Consider the following 25,281-nt stretch of genomic DNA (forward strand, 5'->3'; position numbering starts at 1 on the left):
GTGACAGGATATCATGCTGCTTTTTCCTTTTTTGGTTATTTTGAATGAGCCTAGAACTGTCTAACATCTACGCTAGTTTATATCCCTCAATTATATTGTTTTATGCCAGTTTGCATGAAACAAAACATGTTAGTTATAAAATGCAAATTCATTCACTGGTTTAATATCACTGATGATCACTGGATCCTAAAATAGAATAGAAACTGTCACATCTTTTTATACGCTTATTAGAAATAACACCATGCGCTGTACACAGAATCAAGCTGATTAAATTTAAAGGAACTACCCCATGATGTCATAAATAGATATTGGGAAAAGAAGAGAAGAAAACCATGAAGATCTGTGTGCATTTGGTAAAGTTTATCAGATACTTCACTGGGGATTATGGTAAGATAACCATTTCTTTTGATCAGTTAATGTGACCTGGATAGAACAAATAATGTACATTTACTATTTCATTTTTTGAGTTATAGGAATGGGCTATACACTTTCTCATGTGTGGGTGGGATAATGCAAATCCAGCAGTAATAATACAGGGACTTGCAAAGTTGCTTTGTTTTACTCCTGATTTTCACAAGATGAAGATGGACTGAGACATTGCCCTTGAGAAGGGAACTTAAAACATCCAACTTTACATTGAATTATGAGTGAACCAAAATATAATACAAACTAAAATATAACCCTTAACATTAACCTTACATCTTCACATCTTGGTGCCCAACAGGGTTCTAATATAAACTAGACAAGTAAGTGGTAACCTTTTTTCACAAAGTGGTCACAAATATTGCACAGTAGAGATGACAAAATACATACATGAGCATAAAGCACTGTTATTACACAAATTACATTCACATTACATAGGTTGTGCATAAACAAATATATATTTCTTTTTTGTTTTGGGGCCAGTTAGACCCCAAATAGGACTACTGTGTATTTTATTTGTCTGAATTTTATTTGTCTGATTGCTATCAGATGTCCTAAACAGGCTCATTTAAAAATAGTGTAGATTATTTAAAAATAATCTACACTTGAAGTTGCATTTACAATCCATCAGCCACCCGAAGCTCAGGACATAACGTTACTGTTTTGTGTAAGCACGTACAGTAATTGATGTCCTTGGTATGTAAACTGAAAGTCTTTGTCATGTTTTTCCTACAACATGGAAACACATTTAATGAATGAAAGAAAAAGTAACCAAATGATTCAAATTAGTAGATCGTCATCCGCGTTTATGTCGAACCCGGCATTCCCTCAGAGAGATGACTCTTGGCGGAGCTGCTAAGTCCCCCTTTATTCCGCCGCCTGCTTCCATAAAAGCGCCGGGGAGCTCATTGTGCGGAGTGATCTGATACGGACTACACCCAGCCGCTGCCTCCCTGTCCTGGCTTTCTTTGCTGCCCCAGCCTTGACGTTGCTTAACGTCGAACTGAGGGTTCCATTGGAAACGCTAAATCAATCTGTGGGTTTTCCTTCCAATTTGATTGCCTCTAATTTAAGACCCTCACTTCCAAAGCTTTTGGGTTTTTCATATAGCATCAATTTCTTGAATATGTCTTGGCAAAGCTACGTGGAAAACCTGATGGCCGATGGCAGCTGTCAGGATAGCGCCATTGTTGGGTATACGGACGCCAAATATGTTTGGGCAGCACATGCCGGTGGTACGTTCAACAATATCACGGTAAGACATAAGAAACCAGGTAAGAAACCAGATAATTAGAGTGATAGTGTGGTTTTGTTTGACCGTGTTGTTATGTATCACCCACGCAGACGCTCGCCCCACTGAATAGCGCTAAAACCGTTACCTCGCCGGATCTAAATGACTGGCAAGCTAACGGTGCCGCGCTAGCTCAGTGGACTAGCTAGCTTATCGCTGGCCTGTCTCGTCTATTTCCTGCTAAGGAAATGTTGCGGGATTAGACCTCGTGGCCATCAGTTAAGACCTCACTCATTATGAGTCTCACGCACAACAAAACCCCCAAACGACCAGTTTCCGTTTGCAAGCACGAATCAGAATTTCCACACGCTGCCTAATCAACCTAACGCTAATTACAATCCAGCGAATAGACGGTGTCTGACTTGAAGGAGCGTGCGTGCTTTTGTGTGCACGACTGCTTTGATTAGCTAACGTTAAGCTGCCGCTCTACCGGCTCCCTGTGGTTAAAAACTAATGTTTGGTTAGCGTTCTCCCAAAACGAGCCACCTAGCTGCATATCAATGAGTTTTTTTTTCCCTTTTTTGTGGGGGTGGGCAAAACACTGCGGTTTTTTTTTTAAATAAATTGAATGGGCTAATGTGAGAACTAACGGTACATAGACGTCACCGAACTTACTACGTTACTTACTAACGTTACTCACTGCAGCTTTTATTATTGTGTCAGGCTCCAAAAACTGTGGCTCTAGTAACAGTACATTTTTATGTTTCAAAGTGTTTGTTCAAAAATCACTATTTTCTTTGTTCACAAATAACCTTTTTTTTTTAAGCTGGGATTTTTAGTGTTACAATGCAGTGCTATGGCAGGTTTATAGATGTTTATAATAGGGATTCAACTGACAGTAATTTCAGTTTTTCAATAATCAGCTGATAATTTTGTAATTTAATCACATATTCTGCAAAATATCAGGAACTAAATGACAAGACCAACACTTCAAAACTTGACAAATAGAGAACTAACAAAAAAGCATATACCTATTGTGTTGTATTTGGTTGCAGGGTAAAACATTATATGGTTGCATTATTATTTCTTGAACAACAAAAAAACAATTTTAACTGATTAGTCATTTGGTCTGCTATGTTAAAATAAAAACAAATTGCTGACATCTTGAATCCTATGCTAGACTCTTACTTGTATAGCTTAACAAAGCTGTGCCCTTTGACCTTTTTGCAGAATTCATATCCATTATTGGCCATAATTTATGTACTTGATATCCTTTTTTTTTATCTCTCAGTTAAACTTTTGTTATTGTTATAATACTGCTAGTTATCCAGCACGAAACATTGTCATTGCACCTGTCTGAGGATCCAGCTGACATTGCCTCAATCTTGTGGTGTGTCATCTTCCCAGTCTCAAGAAATTGATGTCCTTATTGGTAAGGACAGGGAGACCTTTTACACCAGCGGTCTCACTCTGGGATCAAAGAAGTGTTCAGTCCTCAGAGACAGCCTCCAAGATGATGGTGATTGGACAATGGACATCAGAACAAAGAGCCAAGGAGGAGAGCCTACATACAATATATCTGTGGGAAGAGCTGGAAAAGGTAAAAAAAACAAAAACAAAAAAAATTTAATTTTAGAACAGTTAATGTTGTTGCAACTCTTAGGATATTGACTTCCTGGGTAAGGATCATTCTTTTGTCACATTGGTAAACTATCACCTTGCATTTGGGCTCGAAAGAATTACTTAAACAAAGTCAGTGTAAAGCAAAATTGTGGATTTGTTAATGAAAAACATTTTTTGGCAGAACAGATGACACACTGAAAGTGGAATTTGCCAAAACCTTTATTCAAAATCCTACTGAGATTTCCAACATTGCAAACTACTATCCAGCCTCGGAACAAAGATTATATATATTTTTGTATTTTTTTTTTAAACAATATGAAGTATACCTAATGAGTTCAGATAAGTACAGTGCATCCAGAAAGTATCCTTTTTCCACATTTTGTAATGTTTCAGCCTTATTTGGTAAGGCAGTCATTCATGGACCACAGGGTCAGTGGTTCAATCCCCGGTCCTGGCTATATGTCGAAGTGTCTCTGGGCAAGATATTGAACCCCTAACAGTCCATTCCCCTCCCCTCCCTGTGCAGTGCTGATCCAAGCCCGGTGACTGTGTGAATGAAGTTTTTTTGTTTTTGTTATTGGTTTTTTTTTTGGGGGGGGGGGGAATCTCTGCAAATGTATTAAAAGTAAAAACAAAAAGAAATCACTTGCATAAGTATTCACCGCATTTGCTTAAAGCTTTTTGAAGCACATTTGGCAGCAATTCCAGCCTCAAGTCCTTTTTTAGTATAATGTTACAAGCTTGGCACCCTGATTCATGGGCAGTTTCTCTTATTCTTCTTTGCAGTGTCTCTCAAGCTCCATCAGGTTGGATGGGGAGCATCGGCGCACAGCCATTTTCAGATCTTTCCAGAGATGTTCAATCACATTCAGGTCTGGGCTCTGGCTCGGCCACTCGATGACATTCACAGAGTTGTCCCGTAGTCTCTCCTTTATTATCTTTGCCGTGTGCTTAGGGTCATTGTCCTGTTGAAAGATGAACCGTCGCCCCAGCCTGAGGCCCAGAGTCCCTGGAACAGGTTTTCATCAAGGATGTCTCTGTACATTGCTGCACTCATCTTCCCCTCTATTCACTGTAGGGATGGGATTGGCCAGTGGGTGAGTGGGGCCTGGTTTCCTCCACACATGAATCTTTGCATTCAGGCCAAAGAGTTTAATCTTTGTTTCATCATGCCAGAGAATTTTGTTTCTCATGGTCTGAGAGTCCTTCAGGCGGCCTTTTACTGAGGAGTGGTTTCCGTCTGGCTACTCTACCATAAAGGCATGATTGGTGGAGTGCTGCAGAGATGGTTGTTCTGGAAGGTTCTCCCCTCAACAGAGAAATGCTTGAGGTCTTGATGAGTGACCATTGGGTTCTTAGTCACCTCCTTGACAAAGGGTCTTCTCTCTCGATTGCACAGTTTGGCCGGCCGGCCCGCTCTAGGGAAAAGTCGTGGTGACACCAGACTTCTTCCGTTTACAGATGATGGAGGCCACTGTGCTTATTGGGACCTTCAATGCTGCAGAAACTTTTCTGTACCCTTCCCCAGATCTTACTTCGATACAATCCTGTCTCAGAGGTTTACAGACAATTCTTTACACTTCATTGCTTGATTTGTGCTCTGACATGCACTGTTAACTGTGTGACCTTTTTATATAGACAAGTGTATGCTTTTCCAAATCATATCCAATTAACTAAATTTCCTACATGTAGACTCCATCTAGTTGTAGAAACATTTCAAGGATGATCAGTAGAAACAGGATCCACCAGAGCTGATGGCTGTCATGGCAAAGGCCATAAATACTTGTGATTTAAAAAAAATAAAAATTTGCAAAGATTTCAAACAGGTGAATTTCATGTTGTCATTATGGGGTATTTTAAAATTTTGAGGAAAATAATGAATTTGATCCATTTTAGAATAAGGCTGTGACATAACAATGTGGAAAAAGTTGAACGCTGGGAATGTATGTCATCTGGATGCACTGTAGGTGTATAAAAAGCTATACTGTTTTTACAATATTTAGTTTTGTAGTGTACTTTCCCTTGAGCCCTAGGTGCTTGCATGGTAAATGTATTTGCTCAATATAACAGACAAGAAAATAAGTGAGGTGGAACAGCAGCATAGAAGAGGGGACTGAAAGATGGAGACATTGTTAGCAGGTATTACACCTGCAACGCTGGAATAAGGACTTAAAAATAAAGTGTTGGGAATTTTCATAGATGAAGACAAAACCATGTTAGGATGATGTAGTATCTGCTCTGCCACAGTTGTAATTCTGTTGCAAGAGCTTTTTTGCGACGCTAAAAAAAGAAAACATGGATTAACTTTGTGATTTTTAAGAAAGGCTTTAGCTTCTAACATTAGGTGATGTCTTGGCACATGGAAGGCATCTTAAGGGATGTGCTTTTCTTCTTTCATAAAAGATGAAAGAAAGTCCTAATGAGGGATTGCCTTTAGTTGCTAATGCTAAAAGTATGGAGGCTAGCCCAGATGCGATGTAATGCTTTGACTTTATTTGAAATTTTGATGACAGGCCCCTTTTGGTACTATTGGGCATGCTTTTAACAATTTCTAATGCCACAAGTATTACAGAACAAAGAACATAGACTTTGTATATACTTTTTTTTTTTTTTTTTTTTTTAAATTGTTCAAAATCAGCTTTTCAAATGGTGTGACAAACTGATTTTATTTCTGCTTTACACAGACTTCAATGATTATGAATGGTAAAACGACTGAGTTGAAGAATTAGTAGTTTGGGGAAAAATTGGTGCACATCGATTTTGATAATTAAACAATTGTTAACCACTCCTAATCACATTCCATAATGCTCTTATACAAAGCTTATAGATAATAGCTGTAGACTTGTGATGAAAATTAACATATTAAAACATGTTTAATACTTGTACTATATGTCACAAGTAATAATACAAGTACTAAATGTTTTATTTATTTATTTATTAATTAACCTGATGTAAGCTAAGCGTTGCCTGCTTCAGCATGTTTACCTTTGTGGCTATGGGTTTGACGTTGCTGTAATGTTAATCACAGATTGAATTTTTAAATTGATAAGTTTTTAATTTTTTTTTTTTTTTTTTTTTAAGCTGGCTACAATAAAGCATTGTATTCACAAATCACTTGAGTCTAAACCATTGTCCTAAAGATATTTTGGCCTTTTTCTTCCTAAATGAGTTCAGTCTGACTGAAGACTCAGGGCTGTGGCTTCAGAAAGGTAGTCAAAAATGTAATTTATACCGGCAAGTGTAGTAAGATTAAAGTGTACCTTAGTCTCATGCATGTGCACTATACTGGCTGTGCCACTGGCTTTTTAGTGTTTAAATATATAGTTGCTCCACAAAAGACACTGATGTTATGGACCATGTTGAGGAACCCCCATGTGCTACCTGATCCTAAGAAAGGGAGTAATCATTTTCTTAAGTCCTTGAGAACTGGCATCCTTAGTCCAAGTTGCATTGTCAAATGGATTTTATTTTTATTTAAACAAACTGATCCTATATTGATTGTTAAACTATGGCAGCAACGACAACCTACAGTCAACCATGTAATGCACACAGTTTGAGCATTCCTCCTGTCTAGTCCATTTTTTTTTATTTTATTTCTTTCTTTATTTTTGAATTTCTTTCTTTTGCTTTTCTTAACTGTCCCTTTTCTATCTCTTCTCTTTCAGTTTTGGTTCTTGTAATGGGCAAAGAAGGGGTCCATGGAGGCGGATTGAATAAGAAGGCTTACTCAATGGCAAAATACTTGAGGGATTCAGGCTTTTAAATTTTTTTCTTTTTTTTTTTTTTCTTCCAAGCTCATTTAGCTAAAATTGAGGGACAAAAAAGAAGAGAAAAGAGATATTGCTGTTAAGATTTCTCCTGGAAGCAATCAAATGTGATGGAAACTTTTAATAGCAATGAAGAGTGGTAAGATACTGTGTCACCTTTGTTCCCCTCCTTCATCCTATGGGGGGGAGACTCTTCAATTTTGTTCATTTCTCTTTTTTTCCTTGTGTGCTCCAGTATTGGTTTTAGTCATGGGAAAGGAGGCGGTCCATGGTGGAAATCTTAACAAGAAAGCACATGCAATGGCTGAGTACCTGAGGAGGTCTGGATATTAAGCAACTTCGCCACCCATCTATCAACTTTGCAGCTCACTCCCACTCACCACATTGTGTTGACACTACGTCCAGGATTAGATGGCATACAATGTTACTTCCTCCCCAACCTACTTTTATACGCAGCCTTTTGTTTGCTTAACCCCCCCCCCCCCTTTTAAATAAAAGAAAAAAGAAAAAAGAAAAAAATTAAAAATAGAAAACTTCTCCACTTTAACATTGTACTTCTCATGTTATTGACACTACAGTAAAGGCATGTTCTTTTAAATGTTCATTAACCAAAAGAGTGTGCAAGAATGATAAAATGTAATAAAAGCGTTAAACGATTTTGGACTCTCCTTCACTTACAAACTTGTTAATTTTCCCAGGGGAAGTACACATGTCATGGTGGTGACAGTTTGCATTGTTATGCGTTTTCTTTTGAGCATTACTTAAAGATGCTGGGTTCAGTTTTAGTTTCATCAGCATGTGGGCATTTAGAAGTTGCATGCATGCATACACTCTTTAGCATAAAGAACACAGCCCTATTTTGCTCTTTCCTAGTGTAATGATATTCCAGCCAAAATCATCATCTCATCTGCCTCCGTTTTCAAATGTTCAAAATATCTGTTAAATGACAAATTTCTTCTGACAGTTTTTTGTTTTTTTTCTTTTTTTGCCGCCTTCAAGAACAACTAATTTACCCTCCATCATAAGCTTTTGCTGTTGTACCTGAATGTGATCTTAAAAGTTAATGATGTGGTGTTGGGCTGTTGTTTGAGTGTAGTCTAAGGTCAGCATAGCCGACTTTTTAAAATGTTATCATACTTCACCAACTCATGGAGTCTCAGTGGACATTCCACCTCTGTGACAGCTCAGACTTTTTAGTCAGCTCCCGCCATCTGTAAATTTTGCTGTAAGTCATTACTACACACTCATTTTGTGAAGCCCACCCTGTCGGCCCTTTGGACCAATTGTCAATATAAGAGGGTTATCAGAAACACTTTCTGATGGATAATTGTTGACTGAAAATCACACTACTTTAGATAACTGTAAAACATTAACAGCTTCTTTAAACTTCAACACTAAACTTTTCATCACTAATTGATTTGTTGCTAACTTCATGTCCATTAACTAATGAAAAGGCAATGTCATTTTACTACAGTATGAATGCATTTTGACTGTAAATCCAGGTTGCTGGGCTCCAACACTTGGAATTATTTGCCTTGTGCTTTAGTCATCAAAGGTGTATTCACAAATTGTCATAGTAAGGTACTTAGAAGTATATTTAAAAGAAAAAAATGATGCTGTGTACACTAAACATTGAAAATGGTGTTGGTTGGAATAAGAACATTTGTAAGTTGTCTTGTGAAAAATTTGAGAACTGTGTATTCTGTGCCATAAAATCGATCTGATCTGTTGCTACTATAAGTTGGATTTTTAACTGCTGCCCAAGCAAGAAGTAACTTTTAATGGCACTTTCTTAAAGGATATTTTGGCATCAGTAATGTTCAGACTTTGTGAAATATGTACAGAATTAAACAAAACAATACATTTGCAATATTTTTTGAGTTGGAAATTCCTCCTGCCACAAAATCTGCTATTGCAAATGCCATGAATTGATGTGACATCTTGTTTACAGACAGATCAAATAAAAGTTATTCCAACCAGATAAGAAGCCAGTTTTGTTTTCTTGAGTATGAGTGTATGTAGGGTTCAGTTCACACTTGCACTGTATGAGCAGTAGTGCATATGTCTTTTGAAAAAACATACAATTGGGGATCTAGTATATGCAAGTGGAAGCATCACTCATCCAAACATATTCCTATGTTCTCAAATGGTAGAATTTTATGTTTGAGTGGGTGTAGACAAGTTCTCTTTCCCCTTGCCTCTAGAAATGGCTGGGTACATATATCAAATAAATGGTTTCTTAAAGCTGAAAGAAAATCAAGTTGTCATTTATTGCATTGTAATAATGTACACATCTATACTACATTAATAACAATTTGTTGTGGAGTTTTTTCTCCCAATGTAAATGAAGCACAAATATGCCAAAGGTGTCTCTAAACTGTCTCAGTTTACTATCTAAATATATATATTGAACAAATCAATACTTTGACCAATATATATAATGTTTGCAGTGGCTACTGTACTCAAATCCAATAATTATGGTTCCAAATATTTAAAGCAGATATGACATATGTTTGCCATAAAATATAGGATGTTCACTATAAATAATGGTATGGGGACCTAATGTTAGGCTGTGAAACAAAGTTTAAAATTCCAAAAGACTCATGTCAAAATCAAAACAGGATTCTACAAAATGATCAAAATTAAAGTTATTATACAGAAAATAGGTATGATATTTGCATAACCATTTACCCCCATTAAAGTAACTCACCTATAATCATCAGTGGTTCGGCCAAATGGTTTCAAAAGTCAGATCTGGTCCAGTTACCTGTAAATAAGACGTTTGGCCAAAATTTGTACGCAAGAGTTTGCATCCCCTGATTCTGAAATGGCAAAAGAATAAAACAAAGGCATTTTTTCATCAATGTAATATTTGAAGGACATTCAATCAGTAATGAACTAAAGGTAATCTGTAATTCATTTATCAGTAGGGATGCAAACTTGAGCACTGATATGAATTATTTCACTGTAACATTTTTATATACTCCTTGGCCATTTTGTTACTTCCTATGATGAAAGAAAATTTGTAAAAACTGAATATGTATTTTTAGGCGATGTTTAGAAGGTGCAAAAGGTAAAAAAAAAAGGCGCCATTATATTGGAAGCAAATATTGTTTGCGATGACAATAATGAATGTTGTATTTGATTTCGAAGCCGTTTTTGATGGGGGGGGGGGAATATCTTACTGCTGAGTAAAAACTAAGCAAGTCGAATGGTATGGCCGTCTTTCTGTCTGTCACTAACCCATTAACTAAACAGAAACATGATAGATATTACATGTAAGTTTTTGCTCTTTAAACATTTGCGTCATACTTGAAAGTGACGTCCTTAATTGCACGACTGGTCACACCTGCTATTTCCAGGTGTTAGACGACGACCACAGCTCACGGGCTCCACTTTTCAACCTGTCTACGCAAACAACAGCTCAGTGGGCGTTTTCTTTGTTCCAATGGCGTGTGGTGAAAGCGGGGGCAGTAAGACTTTACTGTGTTTAGGACTTTTTGTAGTTGTTAGTTCAGTTTGCCATTGCGCCAGCCTGACGAGGCTGAAGGCTCTGGATAAATTCCGGGAAAGTTCGACGATTAGCCAAGGTCAAACTAAAGGGAACGATGTACGCCAGGGCAAACTCCTAATTGGGGGAAATTCTCTGCCAGGTGCTCAACGCAAACGAACCAAAGCAATGGAGAAACCCCTGGATTTTGACTCAGATTATCAAGCAGACATGGGTTTGTTAATTCCAGATTTAATGGCTATAATAGTATCACTCTTTAGTCTGCAACACTGTTGGTTTACATGTTTGAACTTGCATAAAGCATTTTTTTCAAAAAGGTTGGGGGGAGCCCGATAAGCCCTCCCTATGGGCTGATGAACTGTTAAACCTGGACCCAGACAGTGCGGCAGTTGACAGACTTCTTCTAATGGAACCAAAGGTTGAATGCACAGCAGACGCCATGCAACTTCAATTCCACAATGATGCTTTTAACCCTGGATCACTCATCTTCGTGGACAGGGGTAAGTTTTCATTTCCCATTGAAGTCAGTGCAGTTACCAAAATCATTAGTGCACTTGTCATTAGAGCGGTTTTAATGCAGTATTTGAAAATATTCTTTGTGCTGATCTGATCTCTCAGGAAGACACCTGTCCTCTTTACCTCTGTCCAAGTTGCCAACAAGCTGTGGTTACACCATCAGGTCAACAGGGAGAGACTTGGTTGTAGTTGCACCTTATGATGGTTGCTTTGTTACATTTGAGGTGGGATACTTTGTTCAGAAAAGGCCACACACTTGAACATTCACACTGGCCAAACTTGCAATCTTTGTTTTTACATATTTTTATTTCCTTTATTTATTTTTAATAAAGGAGGATAGCTATGTTCTGCCATTGCGTTGGTGTGGGTTAACAATGAGGATGTCATGTCCTTTGACAAGGCTGTCTTCACCAGACCCTCCAATGGTCACCTGTCATGCTGAGGGCATGGTTGTGAAAACAGAATGGACAGTTTCTGTCACCAAAATCAAAGTAAAATGTAAGTTTTTGGTTGTTTTTATTAAAATTGATATTTCAGTTCCACACAGAATAAATACACAACATCCCCCTTAGATAGTTCTAAGACTTGTCATGCAAAGGTAACAAATCACAATAGCTACATCCATTTAGTTGTGCTAGGGGCTTTGTTGCAGATGATTGTGTACTTTCATAATAATTTAAGTCACACCTGTGGTAGGGAGGACTGGGGGGCAGAGGCTATGGCAGATTCATATATGCAGTTTAGTAAGTTATGATACTAAGTTTTGGCTGTGGATATTAATTTGATAACTATATAGTCTGATGGATTTTGTTCCACTAAGGGGTTATATGCCTTTCATTTTAAGAAGGGAAAACCCTCCTTTAGAGTCCGTGAGAATTTCTGCTTTGTCTGGCTACATGTGATTTTAACTTTGTTTTTGGGTTAATATTGTCTAATTTGCAGTGAATAGTAATTGGGAGCCCCTGATAAAGGCCTCATCTATCTGTGGGTTTGGTGTAGTTGTTCATCCTGAAGGTGTGGTCATCTCTATTCACTATGCACCCTGCCTGCAGAAAAAGGTACAGTAAACTTTCTTGTTGTTTTTATTTTTTTATTTAGTTTTTAATTATTTTATTGACACATTATTTCCTAGGATGGAATGTACACCCTCCAACTGGCTGGAGAAGGAGTAACAACAGTTTCCTGTCCCTCACTGTCACCAGCTCAACCTGAACCCACAAAAAGGCCTACTCCAACTCAATTTCCTTATCAAACTCAAAAACCACAACAGCCTACTGTTCCTGAGGTTTCAAGTTTTCCTCAGAAACCAGAGGTACCTGAAAAACCAACTCAACAGCCAAAGGTTGTTGGTCAACCTCAGTTACCTAACTATGATTTCTACCCTTATTTCATTTACCCTTATTTTGAACATACAACTACTGTGCAACCTATTCCAACAACTCCAATCAAAACTACTGCAGGCCAGGCAAGGCATGACCCTCTCCCATTTTATGTTCAACCACTTCAGCCTGGAACTTTTCGTACACAGCCACCGGTAACTCGACCACCCCCAAGCCAGTCTGAGGACCAAGAACAAATACACCCATATCCCTTTTTCTTTTACCCTCAGCCACCAGCACTTAAACCTCCCAGAATAGAACAACCTTATGAAAAAACTGTGCAAACAAAGCCCACATTTTCTAAGAAAACCCCTGGACAAACTTATGATCCATACTACCCAGGCCCATTTTACCATGGACATTGGCCTTATGGTCATCAGATGCCGATACCAATCAAACAGCAAACCTTAACCCCTGCACCCCAGCTTGACACTCCCCAAGGTCCTTCACCTACATTTGTGCAGCAACCACAACAGGTCACCACACCTGCTAGTAACACAAAAACCAAAGGATCTGCTATTGAACAAACCTCCTATGTTGTAGTCCCCCCTGACCTTCAACCAATGTCTCCTTTGTACTGCCCACAAGTTTGCCCATCTGGATTTTCTAATTGCTGTCCACAAATAACATTTCATCAATATCTTCACATTGTTCCAGCTGCTTTTAGCAGTACAGACACACTTCCGATCTATTCAGCTTTGCCATTCCCCCGTTCATTGGCACATTCAGGGTTTGGTAGTGGCTCAGGCTCTGCTCCCCTTGGTCAAGTGCCAGCTGAAGCAAGGATGGCAGACTCTGCATCAATTTTACTGCAACCCAGAGCACCTGGAAGTGAAAATCAGCTACATCTCCAGCCACCAGATGGCAACCCTGCTTCACTACCCAGAAGCAATCCCAGCAAGCCCACAGATCCTTATGTACAATATCGTAATTGGCCCTATCTATTAAATAATGGACAGTTACGAAGGCAGTCGCCAGCACACTATAATGTGCCGTTTGAACATCAGGCTCCAGCTAATGTCCTGGTAGATCAAGTTGGGCAGTTTAAGTTATTTCCTACGGATGAAAAATATCCCAATAGTCTTCATTTTATGTCTGATACCAAAAATCAAAATAAAGCTACCAGTAGGGAACTGCAGCCAACTAACACGCAATCTAGTAAACCTCCTGGACTGGATAATTCTCTGTTCGCTTATGTGTCTCGAGAGCCTCTCACTACAAAGTATAGTAAGCCCATGGTCCCTGACTCCTCACAGCCGTTAGAGGATGGCTCAGAAAAATACACTGAAGATGAACAGACTGCACATTCCTATTCTGAGCCGAAGAGGTATGTGCTTCTACCACATGGCCCTCCAGGTGGAGATCACTATAGTTGGAATAAGTCTCCAAATCCTCTTAAAGATTTGGTTATGGCAGCAAATCCTGCAAATTCTGGTTATGAACCAGAAAGTTTGCCATCTTTTGTTCCTGCTTTAAATGGCCCCCGGTTTGTGCATTTGCCACAGGATGGCTATTTTAGTACCTCACATTTAAAACCTCAGTTTCCTGATTCATTTGAAGACTTAAAATCTGCGATGCCTTCAGGCTCCAGCCAACAGATTCCGCCCCATATTGCTGGAGAGACTTTTCAACTCTGGAGCTCTGCATCTGACCAAGTAAATGGTAAGTCGACGATTTGATTAAAACTTTAGTCTATTTTTATTTCTATTAATATATGTCTCTTACAGGAATGAACCAACCCATTCAGAGAGATGATGGAAAGCAGAAATTAGTTGTGTTAAATGTGAACTAAAAATGAATAAAATTAACATATCAGAGCCCTTTTTATTCCTCCAATCTCTTTATCCTGTGTTGCAAATAAGTGGGTGTGTAAACAAATCAGGAATCTTTGTAGTAGTGGGCAGTTGATGTAAGAGAAAAAAAAAGAAATTTATATATAATTTTATTTTATTTTATTTTTTTAATTTACTTGGTGCTTGTTGACGCAGCCTTTCTAGCATCATAAGGGGTAATGCCCTTGTTGAACTTGTTCTTGCTTAATTTGCCTCACCATGAACTTTTCCTTAATAAACATTGACCAGTTCATGTAGAGAAACCTGTAGGATGTACTCAACAATGGCCCCAGTGACTACAACCCTGAAGAACAAAGAATTAAAAGCTTTTTTAAATCTTACTTACTGTATGATTTGTCAGCCTTTGCATGTTGAAAGAAACTCAGACATTTAACATGGAGTCACTGAGGACAACCTTGCTATTTTCTTATCTATTGCTGTTTGAAATGTCAGTGGGTTCACAGAAATGTCATTGACATGAGTCAACAAGATCAGTAAAGAGCAGTTTTCCAATAACCCAGATGTGGCATGAATTCTGAAATGCATTTTGGATGAGGTTGTTGAGTTTGTAGTAAGCATATCAGTTTATCCTCATTAAATCCGTAAAATTTCATTGGCTATTATATTACAGATGTTTCATTCCTTAACGATACATGTTAATGAAAAACAACACACATTGCTTGGACTTGTGCTTTATTAGCAGCATTAAATGCAAATCAATCTTACAGAAATTTCAAAAATTGTATTGAAATGCACGATGGTCTTGTGATTTGACAATTTCAGACCGTAATTTTTTTTTCTTGTTTGTAGGAAATGTATTAATCTACCAACCACAGCACGTGTTCATGTATTGTTTAATATTACTCTAGCACCAATATAGGTAAAGCAAATTAATATAGTCTGAGCAAACTGTTCACTTAAAGAATCTGACCCTTCCTGGGCATGCTGGCAAAAGAGTAACAGGACCTAGTTCAGATGCAGGCTTGTCAACGACTGTAAGTACAGGAGTAGCAGGAACCTCTCTCTTAAACATAAAGCGATAAGGGAACTCTTTACTGGATGAGGAATCTAAGGCCAATGCTGGGTCGGAAGCTGGAGCAGGGTCGGCAGCTGGAGCGGGGTCGGCAGCTGGAGCGGGGTCGGCAGCTGGAGCGGGGTCGGCAGCTGGAGCAGGGTCAGCAGCAGGAGCCACCACTCCAGGAGCTACAGGTACAATTTCAGCTGACTCTGCTGATTCTGCAGACAGGAGCTTACTTAGATGAGGGTCATGGAGAGCTGTCAGCTTATGGTGGCCAAACCCATGCTTGTGTAGTACATGGACTGCTTTTGGATAGTCTGGAACTGCACCTATCGTGATGTCATTGACAATAGGCATCTGAAAAAGTGTTTAAATCAGTATGGTTAGAGGCTTAGACATGCTTTTTTATTATATAAATGTAAGATGATAGAAGTTTGACTATAAAGTTTTGGCCATAATATTTGTAAAGATAAATGTTGTATTTTACCAGAGTGGGAAACATTTTGCAGTCCACTGTGTGCTGAAAGCTGAATCCTTTGGAAGTACAAATACCCCGTTCCTGGCAGAGAAAACAATTATTGCTATGAATATTTTTAAAAAATGCCCCTTTTTTATCAGTAATAAAACTATTTTTGTTTATTTCGAACAGTTTAAAGGGGATTTGGTAAACAGCTTCTTATTGTCATATAGTGTCAGTGCATAACAACAAAGAACTTTTTTGTGTGTTTGCTCCTTTGTTAAACTGAACTGATGCTTTGTGTACTTACAGCCAATGGGTCAATCAGGGGCTCGCAGGTGTCACCAGTGCAATTAGCTTCATTTATGATAAATTCTGCTAAATATTGTGGCCCACCAGCCACAACCTGAAACAAAGTATGGGAAGGTACTGCTTCACTAACAGTCACTAATTAAACTTCGTTTGCATTAATTCTTGTGAAAACCTCTGAGCCGATTATGCTAAAACCCACCTGTGATGACATCCTTCCAACTTCCAGAATAGTGTAAGTTTGATTTGGGTTAATACCATTAAAAGTTGCCAGAGAGTCATGAACAAACTTCAGTGCTGTGGTGTCGTTTAAGGGAAGGAGAGTATAACAGCCCAGGCAAAGGTCCTCTCTTGACTCTGTCATCAAACATAGATACACACAGGTTTTTGTAAGGGACGCTCATTATTACACTCTTTAGTTAAATGGTTTAGAGAGTGATCTGAAAGTGTTACCCTCTGTTTTACACTTGAATGCAACAACTGTCAACACTCCGTCAACCCTCTTCAGCACCACATCACAGTCTCCTTCCACTGCCTGAGTGAAAATAGCACAATATTCAATATTCTTCTCTATACTCAGTTATATTTTCACTATCTTTCAATTTGGCTGAATTCTTCTGTTCTAATGTTATGCAGTCTCACTGTCAAATGCTTGGGTCTGACTGTGCAGTTGGCAAGAGGTGTGGGATCCAACACGTGACAATTTGTCTCCAGGAGGTCAATTTCTATTGCATATGAATCGTCTCCAGTGGGCTAAGAAGGGATACAGCAAAACACAGTTTAGTAGTCAATTTAGTATTGCATATAATACAGGTATTTGACAGATGTTTTTTAATGTAATGTATGTCCAGCATATTAACAAAATTCAGCAAAGTTAATCTTGTTATATTTAATATGTAGTTCATGTTGAGGTTGGCGTTGGTTAGTAATGAGTGCATTGAGTCAGGGTCACGGGAGGCTTTAAAAGTCTCCACATTAATATTTTGAAGCATTTTTCTACCAAACAACTTTTAAAAAGTTGCATCCCAAACACAGATTTTAAACTACCAGGATATGTGACATTTTTGTCCACTGTAAAGGAAATGCACATGAACTTTGCCATCATGCGTCTACCTTAGTATGTATTTACTTGTAACTACACCTATTGGCTGACTTACCCCAGTGTGGACCTTGATGTCTTCGATCCTGTTGAGTTCATACTTGTACCCATGGTTGTGCTGGGCATTAAGGTAATCCCTAGCCAGCAGGGCAGCTTCCTCTGCCTCAGGGGAATCACACAGAGGCTCTCGCACATTGATCTGAGCCCATACCCCTACCAGTATTCCGAGAACTACACTGATACCTAGGGCATTCATTTCTGTGAGAAATGCTAGCTGTATCAGAAGAGTTGAACAGATAAGGGTCAAGTGGAGAGGCAGATTTTATGCAGCTTGTGGTGTATATATGCTGTACTTTAAACAGGAAATCAGAGCCAAGTTAAACACCATGATCATCCCTGCTGACTACTGCGTCACACGAGGGTCATACTCTGCTTCAGGACTACTGCCAAAACAAACATAAGTTGAAATAGTCTGACATAGAAGATTAAATCAGTAAAAGTTGATACCTTTAATTTCTGGAGAGATATCAGTAAACATTTCCACTATGATTTTATGGCTATCCAAAGTTCTGGAGAACAATGTTTTTAACTTAAATTTCAAACAAAGTGTGAAAAGCTTCATGTTCAGACAGTCATATTGTGTAACCAGCTGTCTATCCCCACTGAGAAAAAGAGGATGTTTGCTAACAGGGGGGCATAGTTGAGGGACACAGATGCTCTTTGCTGCCGCCCACGTATTTGCTCTGCATTGGGCCATCTGCACAAAACACTAGTGTCGCTCCAGGTCAGGACCAGACTACAGAGAAACAGATGAGAGGAAACAGCAGTGTCTTCTCAAACGGATGTCAGCAATAAAAGGCTCATAAAGAACACAAAGAGTTTATACTCAGAACAGATTAAAAACAGTTTATAACATTGTTTAACATAAGAAACAGTTAATTGTTTGCATATTACACAATTATAAATTATAAAATTATAAACTCCACACAGCCAGATTACACAACTCCTGAGCATAGATGTTTTGACCTGCACAGTGTTGTCAGAGACCTGAGCTACAGACAAAATGTCTTTCCAAGTGTGACTGAGAAGTGGGAACTGCACTAAACTGGAAAATTGCTGCTCCCTTTTGGGGTCACCAAAGGGCGTCATTCATATTCATCTCACTCTGCCCCTTGCATCTTTCTCTGTCACACCAACTTTTAGAATGTCTTCTTTCACAGCATCCATAAACCTGCTCTCTGGCCTTCCTCTTCTTCTCCTGTCTGGCATATCCATCCTCATCATTCTTCTCTTGGTATTCCCTGCAGCCTCACCTCTCTCCCTTTGTCTCCAAACCGTCATACCTGCGCTGCACTTCCAGGACAACCTGCCTGCAATCTTTCTCATCATATGACTTTTTGCTTAGCTTTTGCCACCTCTCTTTCACTTTGCTTTGCATCTCTTACTTGTCTGCTTTCATCATCTTTCTTAATATCCTACTTTTTTGTCTGTCTCAATTCTCTTATGCTTTCCTGAACCTCATTTCACCACCAACTCTTTTGTCTCCCTTTCTCTTTCCAGATCTCATACCAAGTACTTTACTTTCTGTCTCCCTCAACGCTTATGCAGTAGTTGCCCAACACATCTTTACTGCTACTCAGCATCTGATTCACCTTCTCTATGAATTTCACACAAAGGTTTTCCTCTCTGTTTCCACCATCTAATCATCCTGTAGACCAACATCTGGTGCTGTGTGGCTACACACTGGCACCACCTACAGTCTGTGATCTCTTTCAGGTTACATCTCCTGCATAGAACATATACTACCTGTGTGCATCTTCCTTCACTCTTTTAAATCACCCTTGTGTTTAACCTCCTTAAAATATGTATTTACCACAACCATTACCATTATTTTTGCAAAGGCCACAACCACCTGCCCTACCACATTCCTCTCCTTGAAACTGTACCTACCTATCATCTCCTTATAACCTCTGTTTTCTTAAACAACATGTTCATTGAAATCCGCTCCGTTCACTACTCGTCCTTCTTTGGGTATGTCCTCCACTACTTCATCTAACTTGCTCCAAAAAAGTTTTTTTCCCCATCCATCTCGCCCCCCTATTGCGGGACATATGCCTTCAGACATGCCTCCCCCTTTTCAACCATATAAGCGTAGTTTTCACCAGTACACTGCTCAATAACAGTACCATTAGCAGTCAACCCCAGATATTTAATTTGGCACAGGTTTTACACTCGATGCCCGTCCTGACATGTCCCTTACCATTTATCCAGGCTTGGCCATTAAGCAGCCCCCACAGCTGGGTTGCTAAACTGTAAACACATAACTATAAAATTAAAGTATGTGCTAATTATTATTTAGTGCACTATATTTCTAAATCCATGGATTCTGGAATTAAACACTCATAGTTTATCAACATGGAGGGCAACTTCCTTCACCACTGTGATGTGCTGTTGTCACCACATTACATGAAGACATAAATGATAATGAAATAGAATAGGAAAAGACTAAAAATATGCGGATTTCTATGATATGATTTTTTGCAAGTGCAACACTAAGAACCAAGTATCTGCTCCGGGTTGTTAGAGCGAGCAGCTTTTGGTAAAATGTGATTGGTCGGCGCTAGTGTGACGTGATACACACGCGACTCTTACGGTGTAAGATGTTAATTGTGCTCGTCAAGCTTGAGAGGGTCATAAATCTTAATTTAAAAAGTATATTATTCTCCAGGAAGCAAATATTGAGGACTTTTACCAGACAAGAGCTCGTAACGATCCGAGTTCACACTGAGAGAGACGGGGCGATAACGGTAGGGCAAATGGTTGCAGCTCATACATTATTCGTTACCTTAGTCGTTGTGTCAGTAAACCTACAGCTATGGTGGCTAATTTAGGACGGGTCTTAGATGAAAACACGTGTGAGGAAGGTATGGAGCCACGGTTAACCAAAGCTGCTGTGGTCTGATAGGCAGCAGGAAACCAGTCACATATTTACCCAACTTGTGTGGGACTTGAGATATACATAGCAAGGTGTTTTGATTTGCAATACATAGGTTTTTAAAGTGCATTTGACTTCCTTCAGCTATAGATTTTATTTTACAACTCTACAATATATTACTACAAAATAGTGAAACTACTTTACTAAATACAAAATAGTTTTTAATTTACTTCAAAACATTAGCAGTTTTCTGATGGCATGTAGGTTGCTTTAAATGTCTGGGAGAGCCACCTGTTTTCATTTCCTACCATCGGTTGTAGGACTATTTGCTTTTTTCTAAACACATTTTTTATATTTCTAAGATCACTTAATATAATAACACACCCATTCTGTTTTGCAGCAAATGTTGGTTGTGTGGAAACTACTGTGGAAACAACTGTAAGGCCAGCTGTGTAACCTAAGGTGGGGCAAGTGCAGTAGTATTTACCTCTGCACAGTGTCCACTGACTCAGCTGGTAGCAATTGACCATGGCCTGGAAATGGAGTCCTCTTCTGTTACAAAGAAAACAAATTAAAATCAAGATTCAGCACTGTGGCATATGAGCCACCTGACCCAACTGATAGGACAACCACAACTTGCCCCCATCTCTCTTTCAAACACAATGAAAACAGAGTAAAATACCTGAAAAGAAAAGGAGAATACATTCATGCCTTCTTTCAGAGGAGTATCTCATCTGTCCAGGAGAGCCAAGAGACGCTTGTATTGTAAATTACAGCTTTGGATGTGGAGGAAGCGTCAGGAGAAATGCTGTTTTGGGACATTTAGAACCAGGAGGAGAGCTTGTAGGATCAGCCTCAGCTCTGTTCATGTCCTCAGTTTAAAGATACAGTCACAGAAAACTAAATGGAAACGTCTAACATCAGGTGTGCATCCACCCGAATGTGATACCGAAGCCTCAGAAAACATCTTTAGAGGACAGAACTGCTTGAAAATGCCATGTAAATCTGATAGCAAGGTGCTGGAGACTTTAACTGCTTCCAGCTCCTTGCAGAACTATGTTACAGACACAAATTATGATGCAAGAAACATCTGTCAAACTGTACCAACAGCAACGGTGCCAAGAACCAAAACCTGTACACAGTGTTGTGAAATTGCAGATTCGTCAAACCCTCCTCAGACTGCGACAGATAGTGGAGTTTGTGAGAGCATTACACAGTTTAATGTACTGAGAAAGGGGATTCCATCTCAGAAGCTTGTACCCGACAGCCCATCAGGACAACAGCCTGTCTCTTCATATCAGGACCAGGCTCCACACATACATAGCGATGAGAGCATCAACTTTCAAACTGATATCGGCGTTACAGCAATGAATAAGGAAATCCATGGTATGTACACATTCATCTTTTATTATCTTTTGGTTTACATTCCAGCTATTTCATATGTTTTTGTGTTTGTCCAGAATTCCTTGATGACTTCTATAGAATTTATGGAAGTTTCATTCCACTACAAAAGAGTGACGTGTTGAGACACCTTAAGAAAAAGTTTAACACTGATGTCAGTAAAAGGTAAACCTGGATCTAAAAGTAATTGTCTTCAATAACTTCTAATCTTGTGATTCTAAACTCCACAGCAGTAATCTTGCTAAAACAAATTTTATATTTTCCCACTTGTGCAGGAAAAATTTAATCATCACAGAAGTAGTCAGATACCAAACGGCAATCATTCAGAAACCTGTTCCTTCCTTCCAAGTGGTCTACAAGAAACACACACTAACCCTGGATGATTTGTCAACATTGGCAGGTCAGAACTGGCTCAATGACCAGGTGATTATTTAAAACACAGATTTTTTTTCATTCAGATTTTTGAGTGAAAACAGGAACAAAAGCTTGAATTTTTGTGCTGAATGTAACTTGTATGTTTTTGTCTCTGGCTAAGGTGATGAACATGTATGGAGACCTGATAATGGAATCTGCCCATCATGAGGTAATCTAATGATGTAAAGATAGCTGAGGGTGTGGGAATAGCTTTTTGATCATGGCACTAGATGTATTCATTTTCTAGATGCCAGGGAGATTTGAATAGTGACAGTAATTTCCCCATCAGTACCTTTTATGCTCGGTAATTATTATTGTTTGTTAAATCTGGATTAAGCAACATACTGCTTTACATATGTTTAAGTATCTAAATGCATTTAATCAAATATGGTACATAAGTATAATTGTAACTGCAGTATTTTCATTTTACTTCGCAGTTTATTGAACAAATCTAGACTTCTACATTTATGGTAACAAGTATTTGTAGTACTTGTACTCCTGTACTTTAGGTAGATTTTTGAGCTGGTGCTTTAACTTAAGTAAATAAGTTGTTCTTGTAGTGGAGTATTTTTTATTTTTTATTTTTTTCACAATAAGAGACCATCTTATTGTGGAGAGGTGTTTTTCATCATCAAACATCTTGTGGTTGTACTGGAGTGCATTATTAGAAGAGGGGGTTCTAAAGTTTTGGCCCCCGTCATTCATTTTAAATAGGGTGAAACTTTTTTCACTCCACTACCCACTGTGACATCAATAACAGAGAGGGCAATTATCAGGCAGTTTCAACTAAAAAACTGAGAAATTAGAACATTGTTAAAGTAGAATTTTTATGGCAGAGCTGCTGTATTGGATTGCATTAGATTGTACGATTGTACCTAATAAAGTGGCCAGTGAGTGTATGTATATTTTATATATTATAAGCATTATTACTATATAAATACCAATATTATGAAGGGGTATACACACTGTGGTGGAATGTAGCAGATAGCAGAAGAGTGTAGCAGAGCAGGGTAGAGCAGAGTTTATTGATTTAGAGTGTTATGCTCATGGTAGATTAGGTTGCATATAATGTATCGACGCAGTGTACAATTTCTTAAACTCTGTCTACACAGTACATAGACGTTACCAGTTGTCAAAGAAGTTTGCCAATGTGTTTGAAAATCAGAATCTAACTACTATAGAATGTAAACAAATGAAGACACGAACTTGCACAGAATTAATTCAGTTTGTTTGTTGCTGAAGTTTTGTTACTTTTTTTCCCTCTTCTGCAAGATCCATTTTCTCAACAGCTTCTTCCATCGGCAACTCATGACCAAAGGATATGATGGTGTCAAGAGGTGGACAAAGCAGGTTAGTTGGATCTACTCCAAGATGGAAGTCATGTGAACGAGTTAATCTGTTTTTGTAATACAGAATTGTGATTTAACCCTATCTTGTTTTGCACAGGTGAATTTGTTTTCTAAGAGTTTGCTGTTGGTGCCCATCCACCTGGAGGTTCATTGGTGTCTGGTGACTGCTGATTTTGCCAAAAAGATGATCTGCCTGTACGACTCTCAGGGGAACGCTCTCCAGAAGGTTGCAAGGGTAAAAACTGATAAATCTATTTTGTTGTCCCTATTAACTATATGTAATTTAATATAATATTTACATAGATTTTTTTTTAACTAACCATAAAACGTCATTTGTTTTTCTTGATTTTTTTTAATTGATTTTTTCCTCACAATAGAACATCCTGAAATACTTGGTGACTGAAGCAAAGCAGAAGCAGCAAACAGCTTTTGAAAATGGCTGGACAGTGTCGTTTGATGAGGTACCTTGCCACTGATGTTTTATCTTGGAATGAGCAAACCTGTGCTCTTTTCTTTGAATATGGTCTCATTAATTCAGGCTGGCACTAAGGCTAAGCTAATCCTGTTTATCCATCTAGCTAATTTGGTTCTTTGAAAGCCATTTTGAGGATTTTCTTGTTAGGTGAGGTAAGTCCCAGAAATGGTCCCATTCATCTGTGGCCTTATGGTATCAGTTCATTTTTATGTTTTTGTTCTGGGTGTCATTCGTTCTACATTGAGCTCTACAATGTATCCAGTTTGCCTACACTGGTCACTATTAAGATGAAATTTGTTAGACCATGACTGATAGTCTCCAGAATTTCTCCTTTTCTTCTAACTCACATCTTGCCTGTGGTGCATAACCACTAACAACATTGAACATCAAGTCTTCAATTTCCAGCTCAGACTCCCAATGCTGTCTGATACTCTTTTCATCTCTAGAACATTCCTCACAAACTCCTCTACTACTTCATTTCTCTTCCTATCCAACCTATGGTAAAACAACTTGAACCCTGCTCCTAAGCTTCGAGCCTTGTTACCTTTCCACCTGGTCTCCTGGACACACAGTATATCCACCTTCCTTGTCTGCATCATGTAACCCAACTCTCAAGCCTTCCCTGTCATGGTCCCAACATTCAAAGTCCCTCTTGGCAATCCTCTTCTCTCTCTGCCTACAAACATGCCTTCTTCCTCGCCTTCTTCGACCAACAGTAGCCCAATTTCCACCATCAACCTGTAGGTTAACAGCACAGGTGTCGGACATTGCTAACCCAGGCTGCGAACGAACCGGTATTAAAGTTTAATGGCATTTATTTTCATGTACTACCCAAACTACATTCAAAAGGGATTCTTTAAGCATCATCTGCTGGAGGTTTACCTAACACAGTCGCTGACACGAGGTCTTGTCTCCCCCTGCTGTCTTTCACAGGAAATCCCTCAACAGACCAATGAAAATGACTGTGGAGTGTTTGTCTTGGAGGTACTGAAATTCCTGTTAAGCTTTAAATGCATAATGTTGTATTATTTGTTTCGACTCATAACATCATCACTCTGTACTTTTCAGTATTCTAGATGCCTTGCTCTCTCAAAACCTCTGCAGTTTTCACAGAAGGACATACCAAAGATACGTAAGAGGATCTACAAAGAGCTCTGTGACTGTAAGCTCCATGAAGAGGACTTATCTTACTGATTTTCTACAGTGCACCAACAGAGCCTTGAATGGACTGCTTGTTTTAAGGCATCTTAACTGTAATGGTCCATGCCTGTGTATAGGTGGTACTTATTTACTGATAAAATATCTGTACATCTTACTTGCACATTTTTTTCAAGTCTAATTTTGCATTGTTGACTAGTTTGATGTGTTTGCATTAGTTTACACGTGAATGACAGATGGTTAAATTATGTATTGGGTTTGTAAAGAGTTTTTGAAGTGGAATCAGTGCCAAATAATACATTTAATTTGTTGCATACTACAAAATGTTTATGAAGTCATTAATAAAAGCAAAATGTTTTCAAACATTTCAGGAATTATATTTTT

General features: G+C 38.7%; 4 protein-coding genes across 6 annotated transcripts in view; 3 read left to right on the top strand and 1 right to left on the bottom strand.

The window, feature by feature from the left end:
• The window catches only part of LOC137098331 (trithorax group protein osa-like), an 18,297-nt gene extending 3,192 nt beyond the window's left edge, over window positions 1–15,105 (top strand). Inside the window, exons 1-7 of one of the 2 annotated variants that reach the window (XM_067474477.1) lie at window positions 9,179–10,769; window positions 10,873–11,055; window positions 11,174–11,295; window positions 11,404–11,569; window positions 12,014–12,129; window positions 12,204–14,112; window positions 14,178–15,105. In XM_067474477.1, the coding sequence (XP_067330578.1) occupies window positions 10,493–10,769; window positions 10,873–11,055; window positions 11,174–11,295; window positions 11,404–11,569; window positions 12,014–12,129; window positions 12,204–14,112; window positions 14,178–14,242 (2,838 nt within the window). In that variant the 5' untranslated portion in view covers window positions 9,179–10,492 and the 3' untranslated portion in view covers window positions 14,243–15,105. Of the gene's footprint in view, window positions 1–9,178; window positions 10,770–10,872; window positions 11,056–11,173; window positions 11,296–11,403; window positions 11,570–12,013; window positions 12,130–12,203; window positions 14,113–14,177 lie in introns of those variants that run through there. The other variant, XM_067474478.1, reaches the window with a different exon arrangement.
• Window positions 1,170–7,701, top strand: LOC137098336 (profilin-2-like). 2 transcript variants are annotated; one of them, XM_067474485.1, is made up of 3 exons: window positions 1,170–1,678; window positions 3,062–3,254; window positions 6,943–7,189. In XM_067474485.1, exons 1-3 carry the CDS (start codon window positions 1,550–1,552, stop codon window positions 7,038–7,040), a joined length of 420 nt encoding a protein of 139 aa, XP_067330586.1. In that variant the 5' UTR covers window positions 1,170–1,549; the 3' UTR covers window positions 7,041–7,189. The 2 variants fall into 2 exon arrangements, with proteins under 2 accessions (XP_067330586.1, XP_067330587.1); XM_067474486.1 differs by lacking the exon at window positions 6,943–7,189 and adding an exon at window positions 7,280–7,701 and having other exon boundaries at window positions 1,209–1,678.
• On the bottom strand, window positions 14,959–17,489 carry ahsg2 (alpha-2-HS-glycoprotein 2). Its single transcript, XM_067474483.1, has 7 exons — window positions 17,224–17,489; window positions 16,709–16,819; window positions 16,520–16,601; window positions 16,269–16,423; window positions 16,068–16,163; window positions 15,788–15,859; window positions 14,959–15,657 (listed from the first exon to the last, which is right to left on the bottom strand). The coding sequence occupies exons 1-7, from the start codon at window positions 17,419–17,421 to the stop codon at window positions 15,196–15,198; spliced, it is 1,176 nt and encodes a 391-aa protein (XP_067330584.1). The 5' UTR covers window positions 17,422–17,489; the 3' UTR covers window positions 14,959–15,195.
• Window positions 17,490–19,790: 2,301 nt separating this feature from the next.
• LOC137098754 (sentrin-specific protease 5-like) lies at window positions 19,791–25,264 on the top strand. Its single transcript, XM_067475313.1, has 10 exons — window positions 19,791–19,972; window positions 20,501–21,486; window positions 21,561–21,666; window positions 21,777–21,924; window positions 22,037–22,084; window positions 23,188–23,265; window positions 23,362–23,499; window positions 23,642–23,725; window positions 24,673–24,723; window positions 24,808–25,264. The coding sequence occupies exons 2-10, from the start codon at window positions 20,808–20,810 to the stop codon at window positions 24,931–24,933; spliced, it is 1,458 nt and encodes a 485-aa protein (XP_067331414.1). The 5' UTR covers window positions 19,791–19,972; window positions 20,501–20,807; the 3' UTR covers window positions 24,934–25,264.
• The last annotated feature ends 17 nt before the right edge of the window (window positions 25,265–25,281 follow it).

The sequence above is a fragment of the Channa argus genome, chromosome 14, assembly GCF_033026475.1.
Source record: "Channa argus isolate prfri chromosome 14, Channa argus male v1.0, whole genome shotgun sequence".
Taxonomy (NCBI): domain Eukaryota; kingdom Metazoa; phylum Chordata; class Actinopteri; order Anabantiformes; family Channidae; genus Channa; species Channa argus.